This window comes from Corvus cornix, chromosome 18, assembly GCF_000738735.6.
Source record: "Corvus cornix cornix isolate S_Up_H32 chromosome 18, ASM73873v5, whole genome shotgun sequence".
Taxonomy (NCBI): Eukaryota; Metazoa; Chordata; class Aves; order Passeriformes; family Corvidae; genus Corvus; species Corvus cornix.
The window spans coordinates 3,123,406-3,150,436 of NC_046347.1; the positions used below are offsets into that span (position 1 = coordinate 3,123,406).

General features: G+C 47.2%; 2 protein-coding genes across 5 annotated transcripts; one reads left to right on the forward strand and one right to left on the reverse strand.

Moving 5' to 3' along the window:
* Positions 1-447: 447 nt before the first annotated feature.
* On the reverse strand, positions 448-12,835 carry FN3K (fructosamine 3 kinase). Of its 4 annotated transcripts, none has more exons than XM_010409583.4 (7): positions 12,175-12,835; positions 10,669-11,526; positions 6,749-6,900; positions 5,382-5,473; positions 4,192-4,274; positions 3,238-3,360; positions 448-2,492 (listed from the first exon to the last, which is right to left on the reverse strand). In XM_010409583.4, exons 2-7 carry the CDS (start codon positions 10,765-10,767, stop codon positions 2,154-2,156), a joined length of 888 nt encoding a protein of 295 aa, XP_010407885.1. In that variant the 5' UTR covers positions 10,768-11,526; positions 12,175-12,835; the 3' UTR covers positions 448-2,153. The 4 variants fall into 4 exon arrangements, with proteins under 4 accessions (XP_010407885.1, XP_010407883.1, XP_010407884.1 ...); XM_010409581.3 differs by lacking the exon at positions 12,175-12,835 and adding an exon at positions 7,875-8,054 and having other exon boundaries at positions 10,669-10,754; XM_010409582.4 differs by lacking the exon at positions 12,175-12,835 and adding an exon at positions 7,875-8,057 and having other exon boundaries at positions 10,669-10,741.
* Positions 12,836-12,894: 59 nt separating this feature from the next.
* WDR45B (WD repeat domain 45B) lies at positions 12,895-26,649 on the forward strand. The gene is made up of 10 exons (XM_039562612.1): positions 12,895-13,218; positions 17,785-17,859; positions 19,597-19,698; positions 20,292-20,379; positions 20,907-21,001; positions 21,281-21,471; positions 23,274-23,359; positions 24,140-24,241; positions 24,735-24,856; positions 25,159-26,649. Exons 1-10 carry the CDS (start codon positions 13,152-13,154, stop codon positions 25,263-25,265), a joined length of 1,035 nt encoding a protein of 344 aa, XP_039418546.1. The 5' UTR covers positions 12,895-13,151; the 3' UTR covers positions 25,266-26,649.
* Positions 26,650-27,031: the final 382 nt, after the last annotated feature.

Here is a 27,031-nt window from a genome sequence, read left to right on the forward strand (position 1 = left end):
CCCATGCACTGGCTGAAGACGGAGATAGGAACCTCCTAGGGAAGGGATCAGGGATGGGGACCTGTGCACGGGGAGCTCAGGGAAAAGGACCAGGATAGGGACAACCTCGGTTGCACAAGGAGTGGGGGAGACAGCTGGATGATGCTGCTATCCATGACCTCCATGCCTTACCCCACCCACACCAAAACACCGCATTACATGGTTAATATCATAACGCATTTTCTAAACCTCATACAATTCTGGAAACATTTGAAGCCTGAAAGCTACAACGACAGCTCCACTGATTATACAGGAAATTCAAGGAGGCACTTCAGCCTGGCCAGGATGTCAGAAAAGGTAGTTGCTCTTTACTGCTATCCAGCAGCTCCACCCACACCCAAATATTTTATCTTCAGGCTCAAGTTCATGAAATCAAACCACGATCACAAAACACATGTACACCGAATGGCTGGTTTCTGCAAGGCAAGTGTTTTATTTGAGAAGAAGTTTGAGTTCACAAGTACTTCCCAGTGTGATACAGGTCGGTTTGTTCACATCCAGAAACACCAGTGCACATGCACTTTGCTCTTTCCTCAGACCTAGATCTTCCAGCCATCAGCTACAATTCCAACTGTATTCTTACTCTACTGTTCCACTTTTCCACCCTTATAGTTCAATTAAGTTTTATAACCAACCATGACAGATTCCCCTGATTCAAAGGAAGTAAAAATTTTTCACTATTCGTATCATATTTACAGAGAACAAAGCGCATTGTTTTAAACCAATTATAAGATCAAATTTTAAACTTTATTAAATCTTTACAGCACAACCATTTAAAGTTGAAAAAAGTCTAAACATATTAGAGCGCTTTTGAATATAATATTTTAGTATTAGTCATGCCAACTGTCTGAAGCCTAAATATTCAGGTCATTCTTACCCAAACCTTCTAATTCATATTTGTGGGACTGCACTTACTTCTACTCTCCTCGCCACTCTCTTCCTTTAAAACCCCACAGAGTCACTAATGTACTCTAGCTCAGACTGTACACCAGTATCTTTGCTGAACAGTTTTCTCCCCAGATTCCCACTGCCTATGTTTTCTGTAAAAATAAAGCAGTAAGGGACAATAAAACCCCTTACAAATCCATCAGATTTGACGCTGTTCCTTCCATAACCCAGCGGTGGCACAACAGACCAGCTTTGCCCACTGCACTCATTTTCTAAAATTGAAAATCCATCAAGCACCAACCAACCCAGCAGCCACAGGTGCTTCCTCTCACCCAACCATGGAGCCTCCCTCCCACGTTTTGCTGTCTTTTTACAAAGTTATTTAAATATGTTACTACTGTAGTACAACATACTGAAATATCACACTAAAACTATGAAATGTTACTATCAGCTTTGAGTGGTAACAACCTACTTCTGACTGTACAGTTAATTACCAAGGAACTAGACATCCTTTCAGAAAATACCACTGGAATTTCAGTTCTTATAGTTCTTAACAAATGTGAGTAAATTACATTAAATAAATATTAGAAATATTATTAATTACATATGTTTGCCAAGTGCAGCCAAAGGGCCTTGTCTACTCGTTAAATTAAAAAGAGAATGTTTTCAGATTCATAGAATCTGACTGCAATTTTGGATTAGGACATTTGACATGCAAAAGGACAGGAAAGGGAAACAGAAGACTATGGAAATATTCATGGGAAAAGGGCTGGGAACACACAGAAAACTAAACCAGAACAAACAAAGGCAGAAGTAAGAACTTGTTATTCCTTCCAGCACCACTGTCCCACAGCTGCATCTCTCCATAACAAACTGCTGATGGAGCAGCAGCAGGAGTGGGAAGATGCTGCTGTGGAACAACTGGGAACACAGCAGCTACGAAGTGAGAGAGCAAGGTCAGGCTGACTGTCGTGCTGCTTTTCCAAGCCACTGGAGCCTTGACAAACAGGGCAGCCCTTTCCTTCAGCAGGGGAGGAATCTGTGCTGGGAAACTAGTGCCCAAGTTAAAGATTACACAATTGCTCTTAATTAGTGAGGCTCAAAAGTGCACTAAGCCTTCTCCATTATCAGGTGTTTTACCATCAATTCCGAGTTTGTGGTACTTGGGATGAGCAGGGGCTGCTCATTTCTAAGGGACTATGTCAGAATTTCTCAAATGTACCTGGTTACTTTAGAAGTTTCCTCATCATGTTTAGGGTAGAGCCCCTGTACCCTGTCCCAAAATGGTTCCAGTGGTTTATGTAATTAAAGAGCTGATACAACTTATTTCGTTTCTCAAATCCCGGAGCTTTGGGTATTATGCTGTGATAGGCAGAGAAAAAAGAGCTGCTGAACCCCCCAAACATTCCAGCAATGGCCAGTTCAAATTCCGAATGGCCATAGAAGGAGGCAGGGTCAAATATAATCGGCCCGGAGTCGTCCTCAGCCACATTCCCTGCCCACAGGTCCCCGTGCAGGAGAGCGGGAACAATTTCTACATCACAGAACATTTCAGGAATCTTTGGCTGAAAAAGCATAAACAGACATGTAACAATTAAAACGTTTTGAAGAAAATATTAAATAAAAGTACTGTAGCATGTTAGAGCCTGAGCTGGCCAAATGCTGCCTGTGTTCAGCCCTCATGGAGTGCTTTGGACGTTGATGGCAACAAGAACAAGCCAGTGATAAATGTTCTGGGTTGTTCTTGACAGAGCTTAGCAAAGCATTTAATTCACAGTCTATTATCAACACCTAGTACTGATACATTGTTTCTAGACATGGATACTGCTGGCCGTCATGAGAAATATAAAATAATTTCATTTAAACTAAGACGTTTCAATGGCAAAAAGGACTGCAGTAAGCATCTGGACCAATGAACAGAGGAGAGGAACACATCCCTGGTGTTCCATGAGTGCTGCATGGAACATGGCCTGAACCAGCCTCAGCTGTAAGACTAGACCAGGTAAAATACAAATCTGTCCAGGCAGCAGAATTTCACCCACTTCATAAGACCAAGCTCTTAGGATTTACCTTATTATTATTATTATCAGAAAAAACGTTAATGCTCAATTATTTTTTCCACTATATATAAAAATCGAAAGAGCAGCAGGAATTCTGTTCAGCTGACAGTGTTTCTGGACCCACTGTGAAGCTCATCCAGACCCTGCTCTTCATTCCAAGCTAAGTAAATCCCTTATAAAACACCTTTACAATCCCACTGATACGCATTTTCTGAAATTCTAGAAAATAAATTTAAGACATGGTTCATACTTTGAGTTGTGACCAGAGCTCCCTGGCTTCTCTGTCTCCATAATCTTTTTCAATCAAATCCAGCTGAGCCTGGAGTCGGTGACGGATAAAGAAGGATGGCCAGTCACTCTGCCACTCATTCACCTGGAAAATACAACACGAGTTTGTAACACACAATTTTAACATATGTGCAGCCAGTGTTAATAACAGAGATCCAGTTAAAACATTCAATGCTGACACAATGGCCTGGACGATGTCAGTGTGACCAATGCACAGAGACATCAGATGTTTTGCTTTGGGAGTGCTGCTCTCCACCACACTTAGGTGGGGCTCTCTTTAATATAAGTTGAGTTTCTGGCTATTTTCATTCATTCCCATTTTCTTAATGTATTTTAGAGGGAGAGTTCCTGGTGAGACCATTTCAGTTGTTCAATATCATGTTTCAAATCTTTCTGGAAATGCAGAAGTATTTATTCATTTTTACTGGGTAACACGTTTCTAATTTGGTGAAAAGTTGTACTTAGCAAAGAGTTTTGAGGTACTGGAGGTTCGTTCAGTTAAGTCATAGAATGAAATCCTGGCACATGCAGAGCCTCAAAGAGCCCTTTCCAGTGTCTCATGAGACATGTTGCATGATGAGGCTCTCCAAAAGCAGTGGAGAGATCCATATAGAAGGGGTTAATAAAACCAACACATCCAAAGGGACACTGATTTTTTTAAGTATCACCAAGCTAAAGAACCACCACATCATTCCAAATTCTCACTCAATCCACCACATCTGCTGGCCACATGCACAGTTCCAGGGCACATACATTGGATAGATTTTGTGATCTCTGGGCAGTCAAGGCAGGATGGAACAGGGAAAGCAAAGCTGTGCTCAGAAAGCTGAAGACAAATGGAGCAAGTTTGTGTATGAGGAGTTTACAGACCTGTACAAGTGCCTGTTGGCTTTCACACCTGTGGAACTGACCATACCTGTGGGATATAACCACAGCAAGTGGCTGTGTGGAATCCAAACCGATCCACAAACTGGGACTCGGAGTGACCGGCTCCTTTTCCTACAGAACAAAATAAATATTAGGGCCTTTGAGATCTTTACATGGTAAAGTTTGCAAAGACAGAACCTAATTTCAAAACATAGGCAGAAAAAGTTACTTTAAGCAATAAGTTACACTTATTTCATGGTCACAACCCTTTCAAAAGGTGGAAAGAACTCTTATGGACTTGAAGATGCTGAATGGAAATAGAGGCATAGTCAGTCACAGTCAGTGAGTTTGCTTTGGATAAAGGAGTTGGACATTTCGGAAAGGAGCCCAAACACCGAGTCACAATCTGCTGTTCTGACACTTGGACATGTTGCCATTAAATGTGGCTTGGGTTTGATTCATAGATTATTTGGGACCTGCCAGTAATTTGGCCTTCACTCAAAAAAAAATGGATTAAAATTTGTCCACCACTAAGAGTCAGACCCAGTCCACCTCTGAAGTCATTGGAACAACACAGATACAGACTGGTACTAAAAAAATAATTCTTTATATAGCTGAGGTTTTTTTTCATTTATGCTTTAATTCACTTTGAGGAGCAGCAATTTTTGAATATTTTGCCACTTATTTGAGTTCAAAAACGTCATCCCCAATATCTTTAAAAGGGAACTTTATTCTGCACTTACTAAGGAACAATATTCTGTAATCAGTTAATTATCTAAACCAACAGCAAGCAAAAAATAGGATTTCTATAAGCTCAAGAGCATTTTAAGAGAGTACATGAGGCTGAAAGGTTTCACTGACACTGAAGAAGAGTCCAAATTGTCAGTTTGACTTAGGAGAGCTGGAAGTTCTAACAACCAAGTGTTAGTGCTATTTCTTACTAAATTTCAGAATCCACGTCATTTTGTACAACAAAGTATACACGGAATGAAGAATTCAAAATAAATTAATTTTGTTTTGCCAAGGTTAAAATGATGTGTTTAAAAATCACAATAGTAGTTCAAGCTGCTGTGTGTATAAGGTCCATTTTGAGAAGTGTGGCATAAGGACAAGAGGGACATGGCCCATGAAACTGTCCTAGTGTTGACTTTAATTATCATGAAAATGATAATGCAATGCTGCACCACAGCCAAAGGAATTGCTTCCTTTTTGGTTTAGTACATGACATCAATACTCTACCAATTGTGCTTCCCTCAGTCCTCAGCTTCTCTCCAAGTTTCTGGTTATAAAGATGAAGCTCTGCTATCTGCTCTCCCAGCTTTGAAGAGTATCTGTAGGATCAAATAAACCAAAATGAAGCTGAAGCAAATGAACAAATATTATAGTGAAAAAAACCCCTCAATTAAATATGACCAAGGCTATTTCCAGCAAACATAGAACCTTAATCAATTTCACAAGCACCTAACAGGGACCAAATGCCTTGATAACAGCTCTGAAGACACAGATAATGCAATAAACACACTAAATGCTCTTGCAAGAAAGGTAAAGAGAACACAAGGTGGTATAAACAGGAGCAGTAAGGGCAAGAGGATTGTGTGCTCCTCCTTATCAGCTCCACTATCAGCAGAGAACAGAACTGTTGGGCTTTACCCTTCCAAATCAGCTGAACAGCAGTTGGAAGGGTAAGTCTGAAAAGAAGCCATAGGCAGGGATTTAATCGAGGCTGCCTAATGCTGAAGGCAGACAACTAAAAACCAGTTAAATATTCCACAGGTATCTTAACAGGAGTTTCAAGGATGGAAACTAATTTCTTCTCCATGCCCAGAATGGGGGGGGAAATGATGGATTTAAAATCGCAACCAGAAGGACTAAGGTTAGACACTGGAAAATCCTTCCTAGGAACAGTGGGATGGATTAGAATAGACTGTTTGTGGACGCTGTGGAATTGCCATTATTGTCCCAAATAAAACAGATGGGTTGGACAACCAGCAGCCAGAAGAGCCATAGGCATGACACTGTTGCCATATAGAGGCCTGGAACACAGCAGTGAGCTCTGAAAGTCTGATTTCAGGAACACATGACTCCTGAATTCCATGTTCAGTTTGGCTGACAGATGAAGTGCAAATTCATGTCATCTTAACTTAATCATGAAGTAAATCATACTGGAAAATTCTATTTAGAGAAGCAGAGGTTTCAAAGACCTAAGCAGCCTGTAAGGTTAAAGAAACCTGTTGGGCTGGGAAAAGAAACTCCAATGAAAAATCTCATGAGAGAACAATGGGCCAACTCAGCTGTGATTACATTCCCTTCAGCAGGATCTGAGCACACGTGGACCAGCACACAAATGAGTAGTGACATCCATTTGTACTGCAGGAGAAGCAAAATATGGACAAGGAGTGTGTACACACACATATATAGATAGATAGATACATACATACGTACATATATATATATTTTTTAATATGTACACAGAGAAACACAGATCTCAACAGAGAGCAGCTCTGTCTCTGAGAGAATAAAGCTACTCTGCTCATGAAGTTTCCTGGCTGACTGTAAGATATAAAAAAAAGATACAAAACATAGTAAAAAGAGATGCATGGACATACTTGTTGAGGTGCTTCATCTTTAGGTACTCCATGGCAAACATGGCTCCTCCTCCAGGCAGGTCAATCACTTTGATGGGCTGAGGCACTCTCACAATCTTGGTTTTCCGAATCGCTTCCAGACTTGCCATTTCCCCTTCAAACATTTTTCTAGCCTGTCGAGGAATAGGAATATCCTTGGGCTAAACTATGGATGTCTACAATGAGTACTTTGGAAAAAACAGACTTTTGACAAAGTGGCAAGGAGTTAATTCCTCTTGATAAAAGGAGAGAGCTGCAGCAAGGCTTCAGTCCACACAGGAAGACTTAAGGCCCTAACTTTTGGTTTTTTTCCTAAATTTATCCCAGGGTTGTAGGATATGTCACATTTCACCCTGATTTCCAGCTGCTTATGAAGACACCAAACTACCTGGATGCAATAGCACCTCTGAGGATAATGTGGCCACTGCTAAATGATGTAAGATTGAGCCCTTAAACTGGTTCTTCTTTCCCCACAGGCCACTGGATGGAGACGATGGCACAAATATTCAGCATTTGCTCTGCATTTTTGAAGCAAAGGTGCTGTTCTTCACAGCAGTTTAGGATGATTTTGATATTGATAAAGCAAATTTCTGATACACTGTGGTGTTAGAAAAAGCAATTGAGTATTCATTTAGTAATAGAAAAGTCAAGAGTTTGGCTTAAGAAGCTGCAAGAGCTTTACTTTTAGACATGCAAAAAGCAACAGGGACATTTGAACTTCTGTAGCTGTAAAGATAATATGTGAGTTTTAGCACTGGCCCCTGTTTGTGCCCTCCCATTATTGATCCTCCCAACTGGAACATGAAAAGGAACGCAGTGAATGCAAAGCCAGCTCTGGGCCTTTCCAAACTCCAAGTACCACAATAACAGCTTTGTGCTTGGCCTCCTTTTTACAGGAATTACAGCTCATTCCTGCTGTTGAGGACTATCACATCACATTACACTGCATTTCACACTAACCAAACCTGCTACATTAATTCTGGATATAAAATAGACACAGCTTTAAAAAGAATACTGAGAACTGGAATAATTATGCATTATCAAGAATCAGCTGCTTTTAAAAATAAAAAGCCATCTCTGTGCAATCATAAGATCTGCTGGCATTGACCTGAGGTTTGTGGTTGATTTTCACAAATACCCGTCCGCTGTCTGTCTCATACGTTTGGCCTTGGCTGATGCATCCTCCCCCAGAGCTCCCCAGTGCCTTCAGAACGTTGGTGTTCAGCTCTGCCTTCAGGATTTTCTCCATGGTCATTTCCAGGCTGCTGCAGCCGCTCCTCTGTTAAACCTGCTGCGAAACGGGATTAAAGGTCTGGGTCCTTCTGTCACTGTCACTCTGCGATGAGGTAGGAAGGGCCACCCACCACAGAAAAAAATTTTAAAAGCAGCTGAAAAAATAGCTCAGCCAGAGAGAATGTTTCAAAATGCTTTGCTTGCCGTGGGCTTTTATAGCTATACATGAAAAATAAAATTCTTTATAAATATTTGCTAGAATAAACTGGAGAGATTTATTCTAGGAGAGGTGGGTCCTGGGGCCTCTCAGCGGTGCTGGAGCTGCTGGTATTTGTAGTTTGGAGCCGCTGTAAAGCTCCGGGATCGCCTGCGGAAGGACCGTTTTAGGCCAATCCACTAGAGGGAAGCTGAAGGCAGCCCCAGGAATGGCCACAGGCGCTCTATCGGGGGCGTTCGGTGTGAAATCCAAAGATGCAGCCTAGAAAGATGTGGTTAAATCCGCTAATCGGCCGGGCTGGTTGCGGGGAGGACGAGGAGCCAGGCGGGAAGCCCGGCTGGAGCCCACGATTCCCTGCGGGAATTCCTGCTGGTGCGGGACAGGGCCGTGGGGAGGGGGGAGATCCCGGCCGGGCTGCGGGACGGGACCGCCGGGCGGCCCTGCGGGCACAGCGCGGGTGAGCGGCACCCCCGGGAGCCCGGTGTGAGGGGCGGCTGCTGCCGGTGTGAGGGGGGGACTGTTCCTGCAGTGATAGAGGGCTGCTCCCGGTGTGAGGGGGAGGAGGCTGTCCCGGTGTGAGGGGCGGCTGCTCCCGGTGTGAGGGGAGGAGGCTGTCCCGGTGTGAGGGGCGGCTGCTGCCGGTGTGAGGTGGGGACTGTTCCTGCAATGATAGAGGGCTGTTCCCGGTGTGAGGGGCGGCTGCTCCCGGTGTGAGAAGGGGGAGGCTGTCCCGATGTGAGGGGGGCTGCTCCCGGTGTGAGGTGGGGACTTCCTGCAGTGATGGGAGGGCTGTTCCCGGTGTGAGGATGGGCTGCTGCCGGTGTGAGGGGGACACTGTTCCTGCAGTGATAGAGGGCTGCTCCCGGTGTGAGGGGGGGACTGCTCCCGGTGTATCAGAGGGCTGTTCCCACTGTTATGGGAACAGGTGTTCCCGGTGTTATGGGGGGCTGTTCCCGGCGGGATGGGGGCTGCTCCCGGTGTACCAAGGGGCTGTTCCCGGTGTGAGGGGCGGCTGGTCCTGCCGGGATGGGGGCCTGCTCCCGGTGTGAGGCGGGGGAGACCGCTCTTGCAGTGATGAGGAGCTGTTCCTGGTGTAAGGGCTGGCGGGGGGGCAGTTCCCGGTGTAACGGGAGGCTGTTCCCGCTGCGAAGAGGGGCTGCTCCCGGTGTGAGGAGCAGCTGTTCCCGGTGTTGTGGGGGACAGTTCCCGCTGTGAGGGGATGCTGTTCCCGGTGTTGTGGGGGACAGTTCCCGCTGTGAGGGGATGCTGTTCCCGGTGTTATGGGGGACAGTTCCCGCTGTGAGGGGATGCTGTTCCCGGTGTTATGGGGGACAGTTCCCGCTGTGAGGGCGGTCTGACCCTGTTCCCCGCTCCGCACAAGCTCCCCGTGGCCCTCCAGAGCCGAACACGCGGATTCCTGTTTAATGGCAGCGCAGACTCCATGTACGTATCGCACTGACAAAAATTAGAGCATGAAGTCTTATTTTAGAGCTTGCTCACCACAGAAATGCTGCTTTGGGATGAATGACACATCCAATGCCACCGAAAGGACATGACATTTTGCTGCTGGATTTTCGTACAGCGTTTTAGTTTCTGATGTGCACAACACCATTGGTTTCACTAGTTTGTGTGTTACTATACAGGGGATAAATACCATTAGATTCAATTCTTAATTCCATGAAAGCTGGAAAGTTACTTATTAATAAAAATAAAAGAAAATCCTGTCTTTCTGCAAATGATTAAAAATATAAAAATGAGTCATGGGTCTACATATTCAGGCAGAGGTGCTTAAAATGCATTAAACACAATGAATATATATTAAACACATGTAAAATGTGTTCAATACAATAAAATGTATGAAATATACTTAACAATGGTATTTATCATTGTTAAATTCTACCAATAGTGTGACAAACTCTGTAATGCTACAATTGTGCATTTGGATTCTTTGTGAAGTTCCCTCAGTAACTTTTAAGGACAAATTTCACTAAGCTAAAAATGGATCTATAATTATTATGTACATGCATAACAAGGTTTTCTCTCATTAGTATATGTAATTAATTTGATAAATTTGATAAATGTTTTTGTATGTTTTTTAATACTTTGGGGAATTAGTTTGTAGGTTAAATACTTTTCAGTAAAAAAAAAATTACATTTCATACCACTCTAGGAGAAAGTTCTAGGAGAAAAATGCCACAGACACTGTGGTAAAAGAAACACAACTTGAAGATCACTATTTCAAAAATAAATAAATCGAATATTTCTGGAAAATAAATCCTTTCTTTAGATTCTTCAGAACAGAAAATATTTCTTTAACTGGGGAGGGTTGGCTTTATCTTCCTTTAGAAGAATTTGAGGAACAATTTGCCTGAATTAGACACCAGGAATGTGAACTCAGCGTTTAGGTGTCATGTAAGGCTTCTGATACAACATCTGTCTACCAAATTGTTACCTGAAACATGGAAGAATAACTCAAGCCAAGTCTTTCATGTGTGAAGGGATTGTGTGACTCCTTCTCCTCAGTGATAACAATTCTTCGGTGCAGCTTCATCCCAGTTTCCCATCAGCATCTTCACTGCAGTGAGATACCACCAAGTGTCTGTGATATTCCTCCTGGACCAGCACTGACGTCCTCTGTGAGTGTGGAAATTCTGGCCAGTAGAATGCCAGAGCGGTGCCAGGACCTGGAGCAATCAATGCAGCAGCTTAAAGAAAAGAGCCATCAGAACAAGTCCTCCCACAGTTAAAGCCTGACCGGCAAACCCAGGTGCGGTGGGAGGAATTCCTGCGGGTGTGTCCCCGGGCGATGATGAGCAGGCTCCACCCGCTGGGCTGCGTGTGCTGGGGGGCTCAGGGAAGCGCCGGCGGGATGGAGCTGCTGGGATGTTGAAGTGTCATCTCAAGTCCTGCAGGACACGTACAGGGCTGCCTACAGCTCCAAGGGGTTCAACGTGAATCGGAGACACCCAGACTTTGGGAGTGCTCTGGATATGCCCGCCTAGTGTCCGGGTGCAGGATGAACAGTTCTGTCCCATGGTTACACTGGTTTATTTCTTCCAAATGACAGCCTTGGCCTCCTCAGTCACCAGCCTGGTCCCTTTCTGTAGGTGATATTCAGGAAGAATGCCTGGCTGGAGGGAGCATTACCGCGGATGTGTGCGTCCCCAAGGCCAGAGTCTCTGTTCCTCCTGCCAGCCAGGATAAAGACAAGGTAAGGAGAGGCTGGAGCAGCGCTCCTCACTCCTGGTAACGCCTGCAGCAATCCCACATGGATTAAGTAAAGCCTGGGGCCCTAGTTGGGCAGGAGAAGCTTTAGAAAAAAAAAAAACAAAGAAGGATTTGTTATTTCATATTACCCAGTCTCTTGGCTGCCTGAGGAAACAAAATCTCATAAAGATGCAATGTGATTATTCTATTTTTCATATATGTGTGAGTACCCAAAGAATACTATAGCAGCTGGTCTATGCAGAGCTCCGGGGCTGCACTCAGCTGTTGTGCACTGAAAAGCTGAGGTCACTTCCCAACAGAGCTGGTCACAAATCCGAGATGCAACATCTGCGAAGGCACAGAGCGAGCACAGAAAGAGGTGAACACACAGGAGGGACGGGGAACAGCTGGTGTAGGTGTGAGCACAACACAGGAGTTGGAGTCCAGAGGAGTTGGAGTCCAGAGGAGTCTGGGCTCCAGCTCATCATACAGCCATGGAATAATTCGGGTTGGAAGGGACATCACCAGGCTGCTGGGTCCATCCTCTTGCTTGAAGTAAAATTACTATTTAACTCCAGTTAGAGTGCTCAGGGCCGTGGGTCCCGAGAACTTCCACATTTTCAAGACGTATTTGTGGTGTTGGTTGGGTTTGGGGGTTGGTTTGTGTTTTTGCCAAGTCAGGGAATCGCTATTTTAGCGTGTCCTAACCGCAGCTCCTGTGGTTTTAATGGTTTAATGTAAAAGTTCTTACCAAACAGTCCTTTGCAGCTGGGAGGAGCCCGGGCCACCCATTGTCCCCTCCGGCCCGGCGGTCAGTCCCGCTCTCTCCCGGCGGTCAGCCCCGCTCTCTCCCGGCGGTCAGTCCCGGTGTCTCCCGGGGGTCACTCCCGGTGTCTCCCGGCGGTCACTCCCGGTGTCTCCCGGGGGTCAGTCCCGCTCTCTCCCGGCGGTCAGTCCCGGTGTCTCCCGGGGGTCAGTCCCGCTCTCTCCCGGCGGTCACTCCCGGTGTCTCCCGGCGGTCACTCCCGGTGTCTCCCGGGGGTCAGTCCCGGTGTCTCCCGGGGGTCACTCCCGGTGTCTCCCGGCGGTCACTCCCGGTGTCTCCCGGCGGTCAGTCCCGCTCTCTCCCGGCGGTCAGCCCCGGTGTCTCCCGGGGGTCAGTCCCGCTCTCTCCCGGCGGTCAGTCCCGCTCTCTCCCGGGGGTCACTCCCGGTGTCTCCCGGGGGTCAGTCCCGCTCTCTCCCGGCGGTCACTCCCGGTGTCTCCCGGGGGTCAGTCCCGCTCTCTCCCGGCGGTCAGTCCGCTCTCTCCCGGGGGTCACTCCCGGTGTCTCCCGGGGGTCAGTCCCGCTCTCTCCCGGCGGTCACTCCCGGTCAGTTCCCGGCCATCCCCGCCGCTGCCGCGCCGCGCCGCTCGACTACTCGGCGCTCCTGTCGCCGGTGGCTGGCTGGGCTCTGCGCTCGGCAGCGGCGCCTGGCGGGCCGGAAGCAGCCGCCGGCCTGTCCGCCTCGGCCCGGCGGGACTCGGCCGGACTCGGCTCTGCTCAGCCCGGCCCGGCCGGACCCGGTCCGGCTCGGCTCCGGCGAGCCCGGCTGGACTCGCCTCGGCTCGGGCGGGCTTAGCCCGGCTCGGCTCGGCTCGGCCCGGTTCGGGCTCCCGCGGCGGGGCTGAGGCGGGCGGGCGCCGCCATGGTGTGAGGGGCGGGGGCGAAGGGGCCGAGCCGGAGCCATGAACCTGCTCCCGGCCAACCCGCACGGCAACGGGCTGCTCTACGCTGGCTTCAACCAGGACCACGGTGAGCCTGCGGGCCCGGGCAGCCGGGTGGTGCCGCGGAGGGTCGGCGGTGCAGAGCCGGGGCCGGGCTGGGTCGGGCTGGGCTGGGCTGGGCTGGGCCGGGCCGGGCCGGGGGCTGGGGCTGGGGCTGCCGCGGCTCCCGGCCCATCACTGCGGGGTCCCGCTGGCGTCCCGAGGCTGCAGCTTCCGTAGGGGTTGTCCCAGGTACGCGCGGCTGTAGCTGCTGCAAGGAGCCGGGAAGGCCGCTGGCAGCAGGAGGATTTAGTGGTTCTCCGTTGTTTCAGCACTGGTGCGGTCGTGTGTGTGCCCAGCGCTTCGGAGAGTTGGGTGGGTGGGAGGGGGGGAGAGGAGAGGAGAAGGAGCAGGACCAGGCTTGTTGGGGATTGCTGCAGTTCGCTGCCCCCTCTGTGTGGCCCTGTCAGGCTCCTCAAAGCCTGTGCTTCAGGGGCTTCTTTGGGAACTGCCCACAGTTCAGCCCTTTCTCAGTGTAAGTATTCCACATTCAAAATCAGTGGTGTAACTGCTTTTTTCTTTCGTTTTACCTCGTTTGTATTTTAAAAATTGTGGTTAACACTACTAATCACACTGGCAGGCAAGCACTGATACACAGACCCCTGTGAATCTCCACTGCACCCTTGGCTTATCTCTTCCCTTTGTTAGAGGGGAAGGCCTGCTCCAGAAGGGGGCTGCATGTGCCTCATCCTGATTTTGCAAGACAAAAATAGCACCAGTCTTATGAGTAAGTGTCATTTTTGCGGGATAAGGAGTAGAAGCTCATCATTTTGTAACATCCTTTTGCCTTGACAAATAATATTCTTGCTTAAGACACTCTTGCAGCTCTGTCATTGTAGACTGCAGCTGTTGCTGACGCTGTTGAAGCTGTGTGTAAACACGAGTTATTCTGTTGATTTTAGTCAAACATCTCTGATGACATCTTGGCAATAGCACACCAAGCAGGTAATGAGGTGTGAGCATCTTGGCAGCTCTCTTCCTGCTATTCCATAGACTGGAAAAGAATAGAACAGTCTGTTTTTCAGCAGCTCTGCACTTATTTTCATCTTGCCTCTGCAATGGAGATGGAAAAAGATTTTTGAGGACGAGCTTCATTTCAGATCTGCAGGGTCTATAACGGAGCAGTGGTATTTGGTGCTTGGCTTGTAGAGCTGTGGAAGAAGAAAAGTTTCTCTTTTATTGCAGAATGCCTTAAGATCATCATTTTAGTGTAAAACTTGTTTGTTGCAAAGGCTTCCTTAAGTTCTGTAGCAATAAATGCAAGATAAACCCCTTTTTTGAATAATGTCACATCCAAAGCACCTTGAGGAATTTGTCTTGGGAATCTGTGAGCTGGCAGTATTCATGTCCTGTCCTACCTCACCTGGCCAGGCAATTGAGTGATGACAAAAAACACAAATTAAAAAACCAACTGGCTTCTGTTTGGCAGCTCCTGGAGCTGTTCCTGTTAGGAGTGATGACGTTGCACTGCAGGTAACACAATGACTTTTTATCAGTTTAGGGCTCTTCTAAAGTGCTGAAGGGCAGGTGATATTTGGCCACCCAAAGGAGAGCAGAGAGGAGGGAAAGCTCCCTGCTTCCTTCTTCTGCCGGGAATAGAACGTGAGTCACTTGGGTGCCGAAGCTCACAAGTGTGGGTGTCTGCATGTACTGTCACAATAACCTAATTTCTTAGTAATTTAAGACTGGCCAATCCCACAAGGATGGGAGAGCAGGAGGAATCATCGAAGAAGTCTCTCTGGGGCTGAATCTCCCTGACTAACAAGTGATAAAAAAGCTGTGGTTGTTCTGCCATGAGCCTCCCTCACTCTGAATTGAGTGATGCTGGTTTTATATCAGGTGCCTTTGCTACTTTTAGGCTTTAAATTAAAAAAATAAAGAAACAATGTAACACAAGGAAATTGAAGTTGTCAGTTGTTTAAAGTCAGAATATTCTGATTTTAGCTTCTCAATTTCGAGACTGTGAGCTCCTGATTTCGGATCCTTTTCTAATGCTTTGAGAAGGACACTAAAGTGCTCTTCAGAAATGAAGGAACAAAACATCGTAATAAATTGGCCATACCTGTAAATTGCTGACACGATTCTCTGATGTCACTGTTGCAGCCTAAAGCTGGTTTGAAAACCGAGGTGTGGGTTTGTTTTGGTGTTGAAACACTTGACTTATGTATTTAGTCTCCTCCAGTGGGCTGGAATGCTTTGCTGTAGTACCCTGCAGTGTTGGTAGCGTTCTGTGCTCTTGACCTTAGACAGCATTAGTGGGGGCAAGGAAAACCACCATGGCAGAAACTCTGCTGGACATCATCGCTTCCCTGGACTCCACTACTGCCACTGCGGGACCTCAGGCCCTAAATCCTGCAGGTTTCTCTGTGCCAGCATGCCATATTCAGCTTGTGGCATCTTCTAGGCTGGTCATTAATTTAACCCTTTTTCTGCAGATTTGGAGGAACAAAACTCATTCTGGCCTCACTGGCACTGGCGGCAAATAGCACTTTTACTGTAGGAACAAGCACGACTGTGGGTCAGGGAAATAACTCTGTAATCTGTACTTTTTTTTAAAAAAAAAAGGATCTGAGTTATCTTTTGTCAGTGGCTTTTCAGCTCATCTGTCCCTGCTTGAAACGAGAGGTGCACTTCCCATGGAAGGAAATGAACCTAAGGAACTGTTCCTTTCTCTGTCAGCCCCTTCCAGCTCTCTCACAGAAGGGCTTACAAGCTGTAGCCATCAAAGTTGTGATTCCACTGGTAACAGGAGTCAGTCAGATGGGAATCACCAAGCTTCAAAGCTGCTCCTGTGACCTGGAATTGAAGGAGGAACAGGAGTCTTCCTGTATGGCTTTTTTTCTTGTTTGACTCAGGAGTGCCGTGCATGAGAGCTTCATATCTCTGTGGGTAGTGATCGACCATGTGGGGAATTTCACTGTTACTCACATCACCACGTTCTGGTGTGTTGTCTTCAGTTAAAAATGTGGATATTCCCAAGGCATTAAAGCAGCCCACGTCTTAGTCATGAGGTTGGTCCTGCAGAAAGCTGTAGTGGCACTGCAGGAAAGTGTAAAGTATGTGTTTGATTGCATCAGGAATGCTTCATTTGGGTTGTTAGGAGTTTCTGGGATTAGCACAACTCAAACCTTACAGCGCTTTCTTACTACGGAACAGCTGCAGCATCCCTTCCCTTTGACTTTTCTGGAAATACAATATGGGATTAGAAAACTGTTGCTGGAAAATAATTATATGGATCAGCTATGAGGAATAGATCTGTTCTCATCCTGTACAGCAGTGCTTTATATAGAGGGGAAGGTTTCCATTGCAGTTTGCTCCCTGGCTATCCCAGTAGTGTCCTGCCCGGGGCGGCAGCTCGGTCGTGCTGCGAGTTCACGGCAGCACACACAGACCCGGCTGCCAGAGGGAACCAACACTGAGAGGGAAGGACACAAAGTGAACCGGGTTCCATCAAAGCCTATTTCAATATGGTTGCTAATCTTGTTATAATTATTACATGCACGTTAGCCACTTACAAGATCTCCACTACTGCCACTGCAGGACCTCAGGGTGAAGCTGTACCTGGGAGTCTTTTGGGTTAAGGACATAGGTTTTTGTGTTTTGTTTTCTTCCCCCACATGCCCTGTGATTGTTGGAGTATTGAGTTTGGGGAAGGGTTGTGTTTAGACAGAGCTCCTCAGCTTTTATTTGAGGGTTTCAAATCATTGCAGTACATAAGAATAGAACCAGAGTAACTGGAACTTATGTTCCAGTACCTCAGAGATCTTTACGTGGATTTTTGGTACAGTGCACAAAAATTGTGAGCAACCAACCTGCCATCAGGCTGCTGCCAGTGACAGCAGCTTCATGGTGACTTGTCATTGCTCTGACTTCATAGTGGCATTTCTTTGTACCAGTGCCTGTGTTCACCTGTTAGCAGGGAAAGGAGCAGGACAAGGGACTGGCAGTTTAATAGATTCTGCTAAGGAAACACATGCATGCTTCTGCATGAAAAAGTAGCTACAATTATTTTCCAGAGTGTTTTAATCTGGCTTCTGCTTATGTCCTGGGTTACACTTCAGCTATTGGCATATAATTATTGGCATGGTACAGCAGTCAGCTCTCGTTAGCACAGTTGGAAAAGCTGTTTGATGAGCACTGTGCTCTGGAAACATCTACAGCAGAGTCATAATCATGAAGTGAATTTGGATCTATTAAGAAAGGAACGAGCTTGCTTCATAACTGTTGGACCATAAACATTAAAGTGCTGGTTTCCTGCACTCTGGAGTGCATGGGACAGGATCCAGGTAGGTTGGGAATTTGTTTCCTTTCCTTCTATTATTTTCTTACCTGCCTAAAACCAATACCAAGACATTTCCACCAGGCCAGCATAGAGGACAACTTCTCTGAAAGATTTTCACTTGCCATCACTAGCAGAGCCTGTGAGTGCTCTTCAGCTTGAGTGTAACCGTGCAGTTGTTGAGTAATGCTTTCCTAACCCTCTGGCTCTTGCTTCCTTCTTGAGTGTATCTGGCAATTACTATATATGTGTATATATATGTGCTTTTTACCACAGGATGCTTTGCATGTGGAATGGAAAATGGATTCCGAGTTTATAATGCAGATCCACTCAAAGAAAAAGAGAAACAAGGTAAACACTTACTTATTACACCATGCTGCTCTGTGTTGGAAGCTCAGCCTCCTCATTTCTTTACTGACTGATTCTTGCTCAGCTTTCACTCTTCCATCCCTGCAAGGCTTTGAATAAAGCCTCAGGAAAGGCTGCTCCTGCTGGTCCCACAGGGACTCTCACTCGTGCCATTGCCCTGTAAAACGTCTCTGTGCTGTTAATTTGCACAATTGGCTGATGAGGAGTTGTGTTTGCTGTTGCTAATGTTTGTACCCCCGAGTAGGAGAGGCATTTCCTGGGTATTTACGAGCAGGAGGAGTCGCTCCCTGCAGCGGTGTTGTGGACCCAATCAGAAGTTGTTCTGTTCTTGTGTGGTGATCTGGATGATCCAGTGTGGCAGTAAGACTCCAGGCTTTTTCCTGGAGATCTGAATGTAACATTTCTCATACTCAAGAGTATTGTCTGCAAGAGCACTGAGAGCTCAGACCTTTAATGCTCTAAATCTTACCTTCTATGTGTGCTTTAAAAATTTGGGAGGATCTGAATATGGTAAAGCTACTCCTGTGTCTTAACAGAAGTCAGGAGATGAGCTGTGTTAACAGTGGAGCTTTTTATGAGGAAGCAAACAACTCAGCAAAACTGAGTCAAAATATGGGAAACTGAAACTGAGCCATGTCATTCTAGCCCTAAATATAGGAAGTGAGCTGCTAAACAGGTTTCCCAGCACTTTCAGCCTGTGGTGATAAAAGGGGTTTAATAAGAGGAAAAATGTACTTAAACTAGCAATTCCTATGAAATCAGGCACACTTCCACTTGCTACTGCAAGGATTTTAGTCACTGTTCACATGGCCAAAGCTGACGAACTATTTTCTGCTCTTAACAGTAAATTCTTCTGTAAGCAACATGCCTTGGGACTGTCACTTGTGACAGTGTGCTCAAAGAGTCAGGATTTAGCCTGAAGTCCTGTGGAGTTCCTTGTCAAAACTTTCCCTGCCAGTAGCTCTGCATGGAGATGCTTCCAGGACTCCTGTGGTGAAAAGTTTCTTATGAGTCAGATTGCCTTTTCCCTGTGGATTCGGAGAGCTCACAGTGAACTGGCTGCGTAGGTACACAGAGATCCTGTTCATTGTTTCTGTAGCTTTAAACCTGCCCAAGATACTCCCAGCTGGAGCTTGTCCATTTGATTTTCTCTGTAACCCAGTATGAAACCAAGTCTTGTTGCAACCCCAGCTTGTGTGTCTTACATCCAGGAGTTCCAAGAAATTCCCATCCAAGCATTGCCTGTCAGACCGGTACAGCACTGTGTTCAGTGCTCTATCATAGATTCAGAACGCATTACACATTCTTAAATTGTTTCAGGTTATCAGTTGTAAATATTGTAGACCTTTTTGTCACAGTGATAACACCTCTTCATAGCAGAATGTGCTGTCCTGCTTTAATGGAGTCAAGAGGAGGATCTGGTGCAGAAGGGGGTAGTGTTCAAGTACAACTCTTGAGGAAGGAAACAGAACTCAGAAGTGCTGTTGAAGAAACCACAAAGGCTTGTATGAAATCCAGGGCTTTACTGCTCCAGTATGAAGAACCTTCAAGGAATTTACATTCTCTGGTTTTTAAGGGCAGCCAGGGTAGGAAGATGCTGTTCTTCTCAGGTGCCTGAGAAATGTGCTGCATAACACGAGCTTTTGTTGTAACAGTGGTAAAAATGAGATGGCAATTTAACAGGTTCTGACAGTTTTAAATAAAACATTTGTCTTCCAGAGTTTCTAGAAGGTGGTGTCGGCCATGTCGAAATGTTGTTTCGTTGCAACTATTTAGCACTAGTAGGTGGAGGAAAAAAGCCGAAGTACCCACCCAACAAAGGTGAGCTCGAGGGATGGACTCTGCAAACGTCTGCCTTGCCCCTGTGTGACACTGCCCAGAGAGCTCCCACACCCAGGGCCATGAGCTGATGTCCTGAAGGTCGGGTGAAGGGGATGTTGCAGCAGGTTTAAGTCACCGTGGTGCAGTGAGTTGCATCACTGCTGTTGCAGTGCTAACAGGCTGGTACCTGCAGTGACTGCTCTCCAAGGCCTGCTGACCTTCTCACAGTGAACTCTGCAAGGAGCAGGAAGCTCTCTGCCTGGCAAGCTTTGTAGGAAAATGTACTACCCTTTTCAACTTCTGCATGATTTCTTTTATAACCCTCAGAGCAAACAAAAAAGCTGCTTTTCTTTAGAAAAATGTATCTTTATTGTCAGTTTTTGTGGTTGGAGTTGACCAGCTCCTGCCTGCATGAATTGTAGTGAATGAGGGGGTTGATACGTAGTGGCTCAATGCCTTCTGGTTAGCAAGATGCCTGTCTGCAGCTGCTTAGCCATTGGGTGAACCTGCTGGGGAACTACAAGCTGTTATAAGGGAGCTGTGGATCTTTGAATATGCCTTGATGGTCTAATGCAATCTCTGCACTGTTCTAGTCATGATCTGGGATGACCTGAAGAAGAAGACTGTCATTGAGATAGAGTTCTCCACAGAAGTCAAAGCGGTGAAGCTGCGAAGGGACAGGTGGGTACAGCAGAGGGGCCCAAACACCCAGCTTGGCTTTGTGCTCCTACTTGTTTCCAGCTGCTCGTAAAAAGGAAAAGATCCTGCTGTAACACCAGCAATTGCAGGTAAAACAGGCTTTTGGGGCCAAAGCATGAGGTGTAAACAGGCCACAGTTTATGTATACTGGTGTGTGAAGCCTTGGTGAAAAGCTTACAAGACTTTATGGTCCCCTAATATAGGGAAATATTCTCCTGTGGCTCCTGCTGGTTCTCTAGGTATGGAGGAGTGTGAAGAGAATTCCAGCAGATCCCTAGAGCAAGAGCAGCTGTGAACAGCTGGAGTCTGTGTATGCGTGGGTGGAGGGGCTGGATAAAAGTGCTTTGCAGGCTTATCATTGCATGGCTGCTGAAGGCTGGGAGAGTGTTGCGGGGGAGGGCAGGAAGAACATGGCTGTTAAATCAGTAGAAAGCCTTTGCAGGTCTGAGTGAATGTTTGTGTCCCTGTTTTACCCTCCCCAAGTCACAGGAACTTCTGGTTTGTTTCAGAATTGTGGTTGTCTTGGACTCGATGATTAAAGTTTTCACATTCACACACAATCCCCACCAGCTGCACGTCTTTGAAACCTGCTACAACCCTAAAGGTTAGTTGTACATGTGGGCTGGGGAATGGAAGGAAGTTTATTGTGTTCTTGCCATGCCATTTATCTTCAGCTGCCTCAGTCACTTCTTTAGAAGTCATTAAACACTTACTGCACTGCAGATGATGTTTTGGGATACTGCACTAGCCATTAAAATGAGATTCTGATTTATTCCATGGGTGTTTGCTTATTCTGAAACTACCAGTATTTTAGAAACTTACGTTTGAAACGTTGATTAGGTAATGGAAATGGTCCAATTTTTTTTTTTTTTTTGTCTTTCAGGTCTCTGTGTCCTTTGTCCAAATAGTAATAATTCTCTTCTTGCATTTCCTGGAACACACACTGGGCACGTGCAGATTGTGGATCTGGCTAACACGGAGAAGCCTCCTGTGGACATCCCAGCTCACGAAGGAGTCTTGAGCTGTATCGCTTTAAACCTGCAGGGAACAAGAATTGCAACAGCATCAGAAAAAGTAAGAATGATGTCCCCTGCCTCTGACTTACTGTGTGTTCTAGTGTAGTGAGATAAAATAGCAAGTCACATCCTTTGGAGGAGAGACACAGAAATACCTTCTGGGAAGATTTGCCACTGAACTGTGCACTCCCAGTCTTTCTTTATCTTCACTGCTCCTCTGGGATGCCCAAACAGCTGACAGCCAAGGGCTGTGCCTGAGGTAGTATTTGTTTTAGGTGACTGTAGCAGTGATTCTTCAGTGACATTTGAACACAGCTTGGCCCAAGTAGTTCATGTCTTTGATGTGTTCTTCAATAGATACTGTTAATTTAAAAAAAAAAGTGGTGGAGGGGAAGCTTATTTGCATTCTTTCACGTTTATTATCTTCTGCCTAAATTCACTCCAAACCCACTGGCTAAAGAAATACTTGCAAATAGTTCAGTTGTACTGGCGGCTCTGTTCTGCTCTGGCTTAGCCCCTGTTACAGAGCAGGATGGCATGAGCTGCCCCCCTCACACAGAAATGGAGTGTGTGGCCACGTGTTACATGGGCCTAAAGAGACAAGACACTGACAAGAACCTGAAGTTAGGATGCAGTACAGATCCCTTGTGCTGGGCTGAGGCAGAGAGAGGCAAATGTGACAGAGCTGCCTTCTCCCTGGGAACCACTGTGAGGCTGCCAGGGCATTCATCTCCCAAGGGAATGTCAGGCAGATGGACCCATCTCCCTGAGGCAAGCAGAGCTCTTGCTGCTTTCTTCCACTGAAATGAGTTTCTTAAGGACAAGCCAAATTAATACAACAAGTTTCTGTTTCACATAGTTTCTACTGCCCAGCCTGTCACTCAGTTTAAAAAAACAAAATGTATCCCAAGTCTCTCCTAAGCTTAATGACTGCATGTCTTCTAAACAGAGTTCTAAAGCTGCCAACTCCATTGCTAAATAGAACCATTATCTGCTGCGTTTGTATTAAACATTCCTTGTTTTGCATAGAGAAGAAGTTCAAACAGCTTTTATTTTCCAACTGAACTAGGAGTCTGGGCACAGTCAGCAAACATCTCAAGCCTGTCTCTTAAGTCAAAACTAAACTGGCTTTACCAAGTCTTTCTCTGCTGGGTTGTTACTTCCTGGTGTGTGACTGGAGAGCTGCCTCTGTTAACTGGGTGTGTAACAGGAGCTGCGGGTGATGAGGCACAACCCAGTGTACACCCAGTCCTCATCAGAGGAAGGTACCCCTGATTTGTTGATCCCTTTATTTGAGACTCACTGGCTTGCTCTGCAGCTCTGCTGTCAAGCTGGGTTTACTCCAGCTGAAGGACAGTTTCCCAGTGCAGCGTTCCATCACCTGACTGGGGGGTGCCTCAGATTTGGATCAATACAAATCATGAGTGTGTGGTAACTCATTCTTCTAGATTATGTCAATTGAACCAATTTTAAGACAAGACCAGCCACAGCTTGATTATATTTCGTGGGAAAGAATTGCACAGCATCAATGAAAAATGGCGTAGTACTGAGGGGAGCATGGCAGAAGTGACCCACAGATCCTGGGCACACTCTGCACCAACCAGAGCCTTAGAACAGAACTGAAAGAGACTCCTGGGTCACTAAGTGATGAGATTGTACACTAAGGCATTGTAACATTGTGGTGATGGTGTGTGGGGAAGCCAGTGTTCTTCCCCAAAATTAAGAGAGATTTGCAAATCTGCCAAGAAGAAAACATGAGCAGTGTGTGCAGGGGCATGCTGGTCAGACACAATTTTAGGATTCACAGATGTAAAGACAGTCTTCTGCCTTTCCTAATACAATGCTTGATTCCTTTCCAAGGGGACCCTCATAAGAATATTTGATACTTCATCAGGGCATTTAATCCAGGAGCTACGTCGAGGATCACAAGCAGCCAATATATACTGGTACGTTCAGCTGCTTCTGCTGTGCCATCTCTGGGTCTGGCTGTGCTGAGCCCCTCAGCTAGCACAGGATGGGTGTGGTATCCCCAGCACTCAGAGGTCCCAGAGCTACTCTGGGCCTCTGCATCTCCCTCTGGGCTCACTGCTGGCAGGGGAAGAAGGCAGGAGCTGGGAGCTCTGTGAAGCCTGGCACAGGTTACAGGACCAGGGACAGCTGTGGCTGCTGCCAGGCCGTGTCTCTGCTCAGCCCAGCTGGGAACTGGGGGATGCTGAACTTCCCACTGACACGCAGGGAGTGCCCTGATGCACTTGAACGCTGCTCAGGGGCCTGGAGCGAGCTCGGGGGCAAGGGGAGCTTTATCACCACATTCTGCTGTGCAGGGGAGCACCCAGGGCAGAGGTGGGGCTATTCCAGGAGCAGGGAGACTCTCTGCCCATTCCCCATGAAAACTCCCATTCCTGGGCCGAGCCCCACTGTGGGGTAGCAGTGTTGCACGTTTTGCCCGCTCCTCAGAGCAGGGCTCGTGCGTTTCCTTCTGCCAGAGTGACCCACGCCAGTGGTGGCCACGTCAGGGCTGCTGCTGCTGCCACTGCAGGCCCTGTTCCGAGTGCAGCCTGTTCATCCCAAAGCAGCCCTGGGTCGGGGGAGCCCCAGCTCCTCCCGAGGAGCTGTTACCACCCTGGCTGGCAGCTGCTGTGCACAACTGCAGCAGCAGAACTGTCTGTGCCAGGGCTGTGGGTCTGTCCCAGGAGAAATCCTGCAGCTGTCTGTGCTCTCTGCAGTATTAACTTCAACCAGGATGCTTCCCTCATCTGCGTCTCCAGTGACCACGGCACAGTCCACATTTTTGCTGCAGAAGACCCAAAAAGAAATAAGCAGTCAAGGTAGGGATGGAGCCGTTCTGAAGCCCTGGGGGGTCCTTGTGCTTTGAATTGCATTTAAAACCCTGGCCCTGTCACTCAGTAGCAAAATCTCTACACTGCCAAGGTGGAAAAATTTATCTGCTGGGCTGGAGTGAAGCTGCAGATTTAGGACTCTCTAGTAACTGCCAAGTTCCAGCTGTCCTTTGTGGGGCTGTAGCATTTCAGTAGAGGGTCAGTGTAGGTTTTAATAGGGTTTAGCCCCTCACATACTTTGTGGACACCTTCCTCTACTAAAAATCAATTCTTCTGGCAGTTTTTGCAGTCACTTAAAGCCAGCAAGGTAGTTGTAGTGTCTCCCTTCCTGAGAAGGGGAATTACTCAGGTTATCTGATACTTACTTAAAGATAATAAAAAGCAGTGTGAACCCTGCACCTTGTTCAATCACTCCAGCAGCTCTGAATCCACTCCAGTCAACACCTTACCAACCTGTTAATGTGTTTGTTTTCTCTTTCAGTTTGGCCTCTGCCACCTTTCTCCCCAAATACTTCAGTTCCAAATGGAGTTTTTCCAAATTCCAGGTTCCCTCAGGCTCTCCGTGCATTTGTGCCTTTGGAACAGAGCCAAATGCTGTCATAGGTGAGTGATGGAGGCGTCCCCAGGTTCTGGCTGGAGAACCAGGCTTTGAACTGTGCTGGCTTGGAGGGAGGGAACACTCTGCTGAGACAGGGCTGTGTGTCCCTGTCAGCCAAGAGCTCTGGCTGCTCCCACTGCCCAGGGAGGGAGGCACAGGGCTGGCACAGCACGGGGCTCACAGGGCTGGTGGCCCAGGGGTCCCTCCAGAGCACCTCTGTGAGCCTGAGGGGCAGGTTACGCTGGAGCTGGAGAAGAGGAAGGCGCCTCTGGCACAGCCCCACTGACCCTCCTTGTTTGTGTTGCAGCAATATGTGCAGATGGCAGCTACTACAAGTTCTTATTCAACCAAAAAGGGGAATGCTCAAGGGATGTGTACGCTCAGTTCCTAGAAATGACAGACGACAAGCTTTGACTGAGTGGAGGGGAGTGTACGGGTCAAAATCCTGCCTCGGCCACTCCGCACCTTTGAGGGACAGTATCTGAATGTCCAGTACTGATCCAGAAGTTCAGCAGAGCTCATGGAGAAGCCTGGCTCAACATGATCACAAGCAGCTCTGAAGTAGTGGACTACATATGTTTGTTCTCATTTCTGCAAGTATTCATCATTAAAATCTCTTTGGGTTACTGTCACCAACTCAAGTTTTCAAGATGTGGCTTTCAACAAGCTTGTGCCTATTGGGTTTCTCTTTAGTCTAAACTGTGACATGACTGTAGCTCCAACATGAGTGCCTGCCACAGGGAAAGCTCTGCGGGGGCTGTCCACACCTTTGGCCAGCCTTAGGAAAAGGGATGTGAAGCCAGAAGATTTTAGGCATTGCTTTACTTCCACTGCATGGCTGGGAGTGGGGGAACACTCTGGGTCATGCTTTCTCCACCAGCTTGGCCAGGAGCAGGAGTCCTGCCTCTCCCCTCCCCTGGCACAGCTGAGGGAACAAAGAGGTGACAAGGATGGAGCAAGGGACACCTGTAGATTGACTCCTGCTTGTCCTCTGACCTGGTGCCCAGGGCTGGGTGGTGGTGGTGGTGTGGCCCTGCCCGTGCTGCTTCAGGTGAGGGATCAGCATTACCCGTCCAAGGTGCCAAACTGTGTGGAGCAGCTGGAGGCACCTTTAGGGAAGGGCTGACCCAGCTTCCCTCTCCTCTGTGAGCACAGCAAGCACCCAGGGCTCCTGTAGTTGTAGAGGTGATTCCTTCCATAATCCAACAGTCGGTACTGGTGTGACAGCTGTGAAACTGCTGCCAAACTGATGTAGGTGGGAGGCTGGAGAGTCCATGTACGTGTCCACCACAAGAACTGAACAAGGTGGCAGGAAGTTCCATGTCTGCAATGGCTTTAAACTTGCAAATTTGTCTTATTTTTTCCTTTGAGCTGTCGCATATTATTGCTCCTGGCCCAGGGACAGGTAGGTTAGACTGAACCCACTGACTTGTACACTCTTCCCCAAAAATTGGTACCCTATTCCCTGGTGCCCTAAGGCACAAGCTCCTAACCCAGAACCTGAGATAGCCCCAAGTTTGGCATCTGTGGCACTAAACACTGGGGCAGGGAGGTCTTGCTCTCCTGAAAGCTAATTTCACAGATGCTTCAGCCCTGACACTCTGTGACTTCAGTTGCAAACTCTCTAACTTTGACAAATCCCTTTTAGTGTCATGTAACCTACTAAGGACTAACTTACCATGTTGATGTCAAGGTTGCATGTTGCTTTTATGCGTATTTAACCACAGGAATTGTTTTGCACACTTATTTGTACTATGTTATTTCTTTTAAATAAAAGTGACTAACTTTGCTGTATTCACTGATGGTCACAGCCACGGTTTCCATTGCTCCAGGCTTGGAGGAATAAACATGTGAGGCAATAGTGGTGGCTGGTGAAGGACAGGAGCTGAACCCGCTGTGTGAACAGGAGACAGGAGCACTGCCTGGGACACGTACCTTGTTCTCTGCCCCAAAACAAGTCCAACTTCCCAGTGCAAACCAGTTCTTACCTCACCATTCACCCCCAGTGCTGGGCTGAGGCTCCTCACCCTCTAACAGCTGGACCAACAGGAGGAGTACCTGGAACCATCGTCTCCCCAGAGAAGGACACGATGGGAAGGCGCTGGGGCCCTTCCCCCAAGGGTGATGTAAATCCCCTCTCGCTGTGCAGATGGGAGCCAGTCCTGGTCCCATCACTGGGA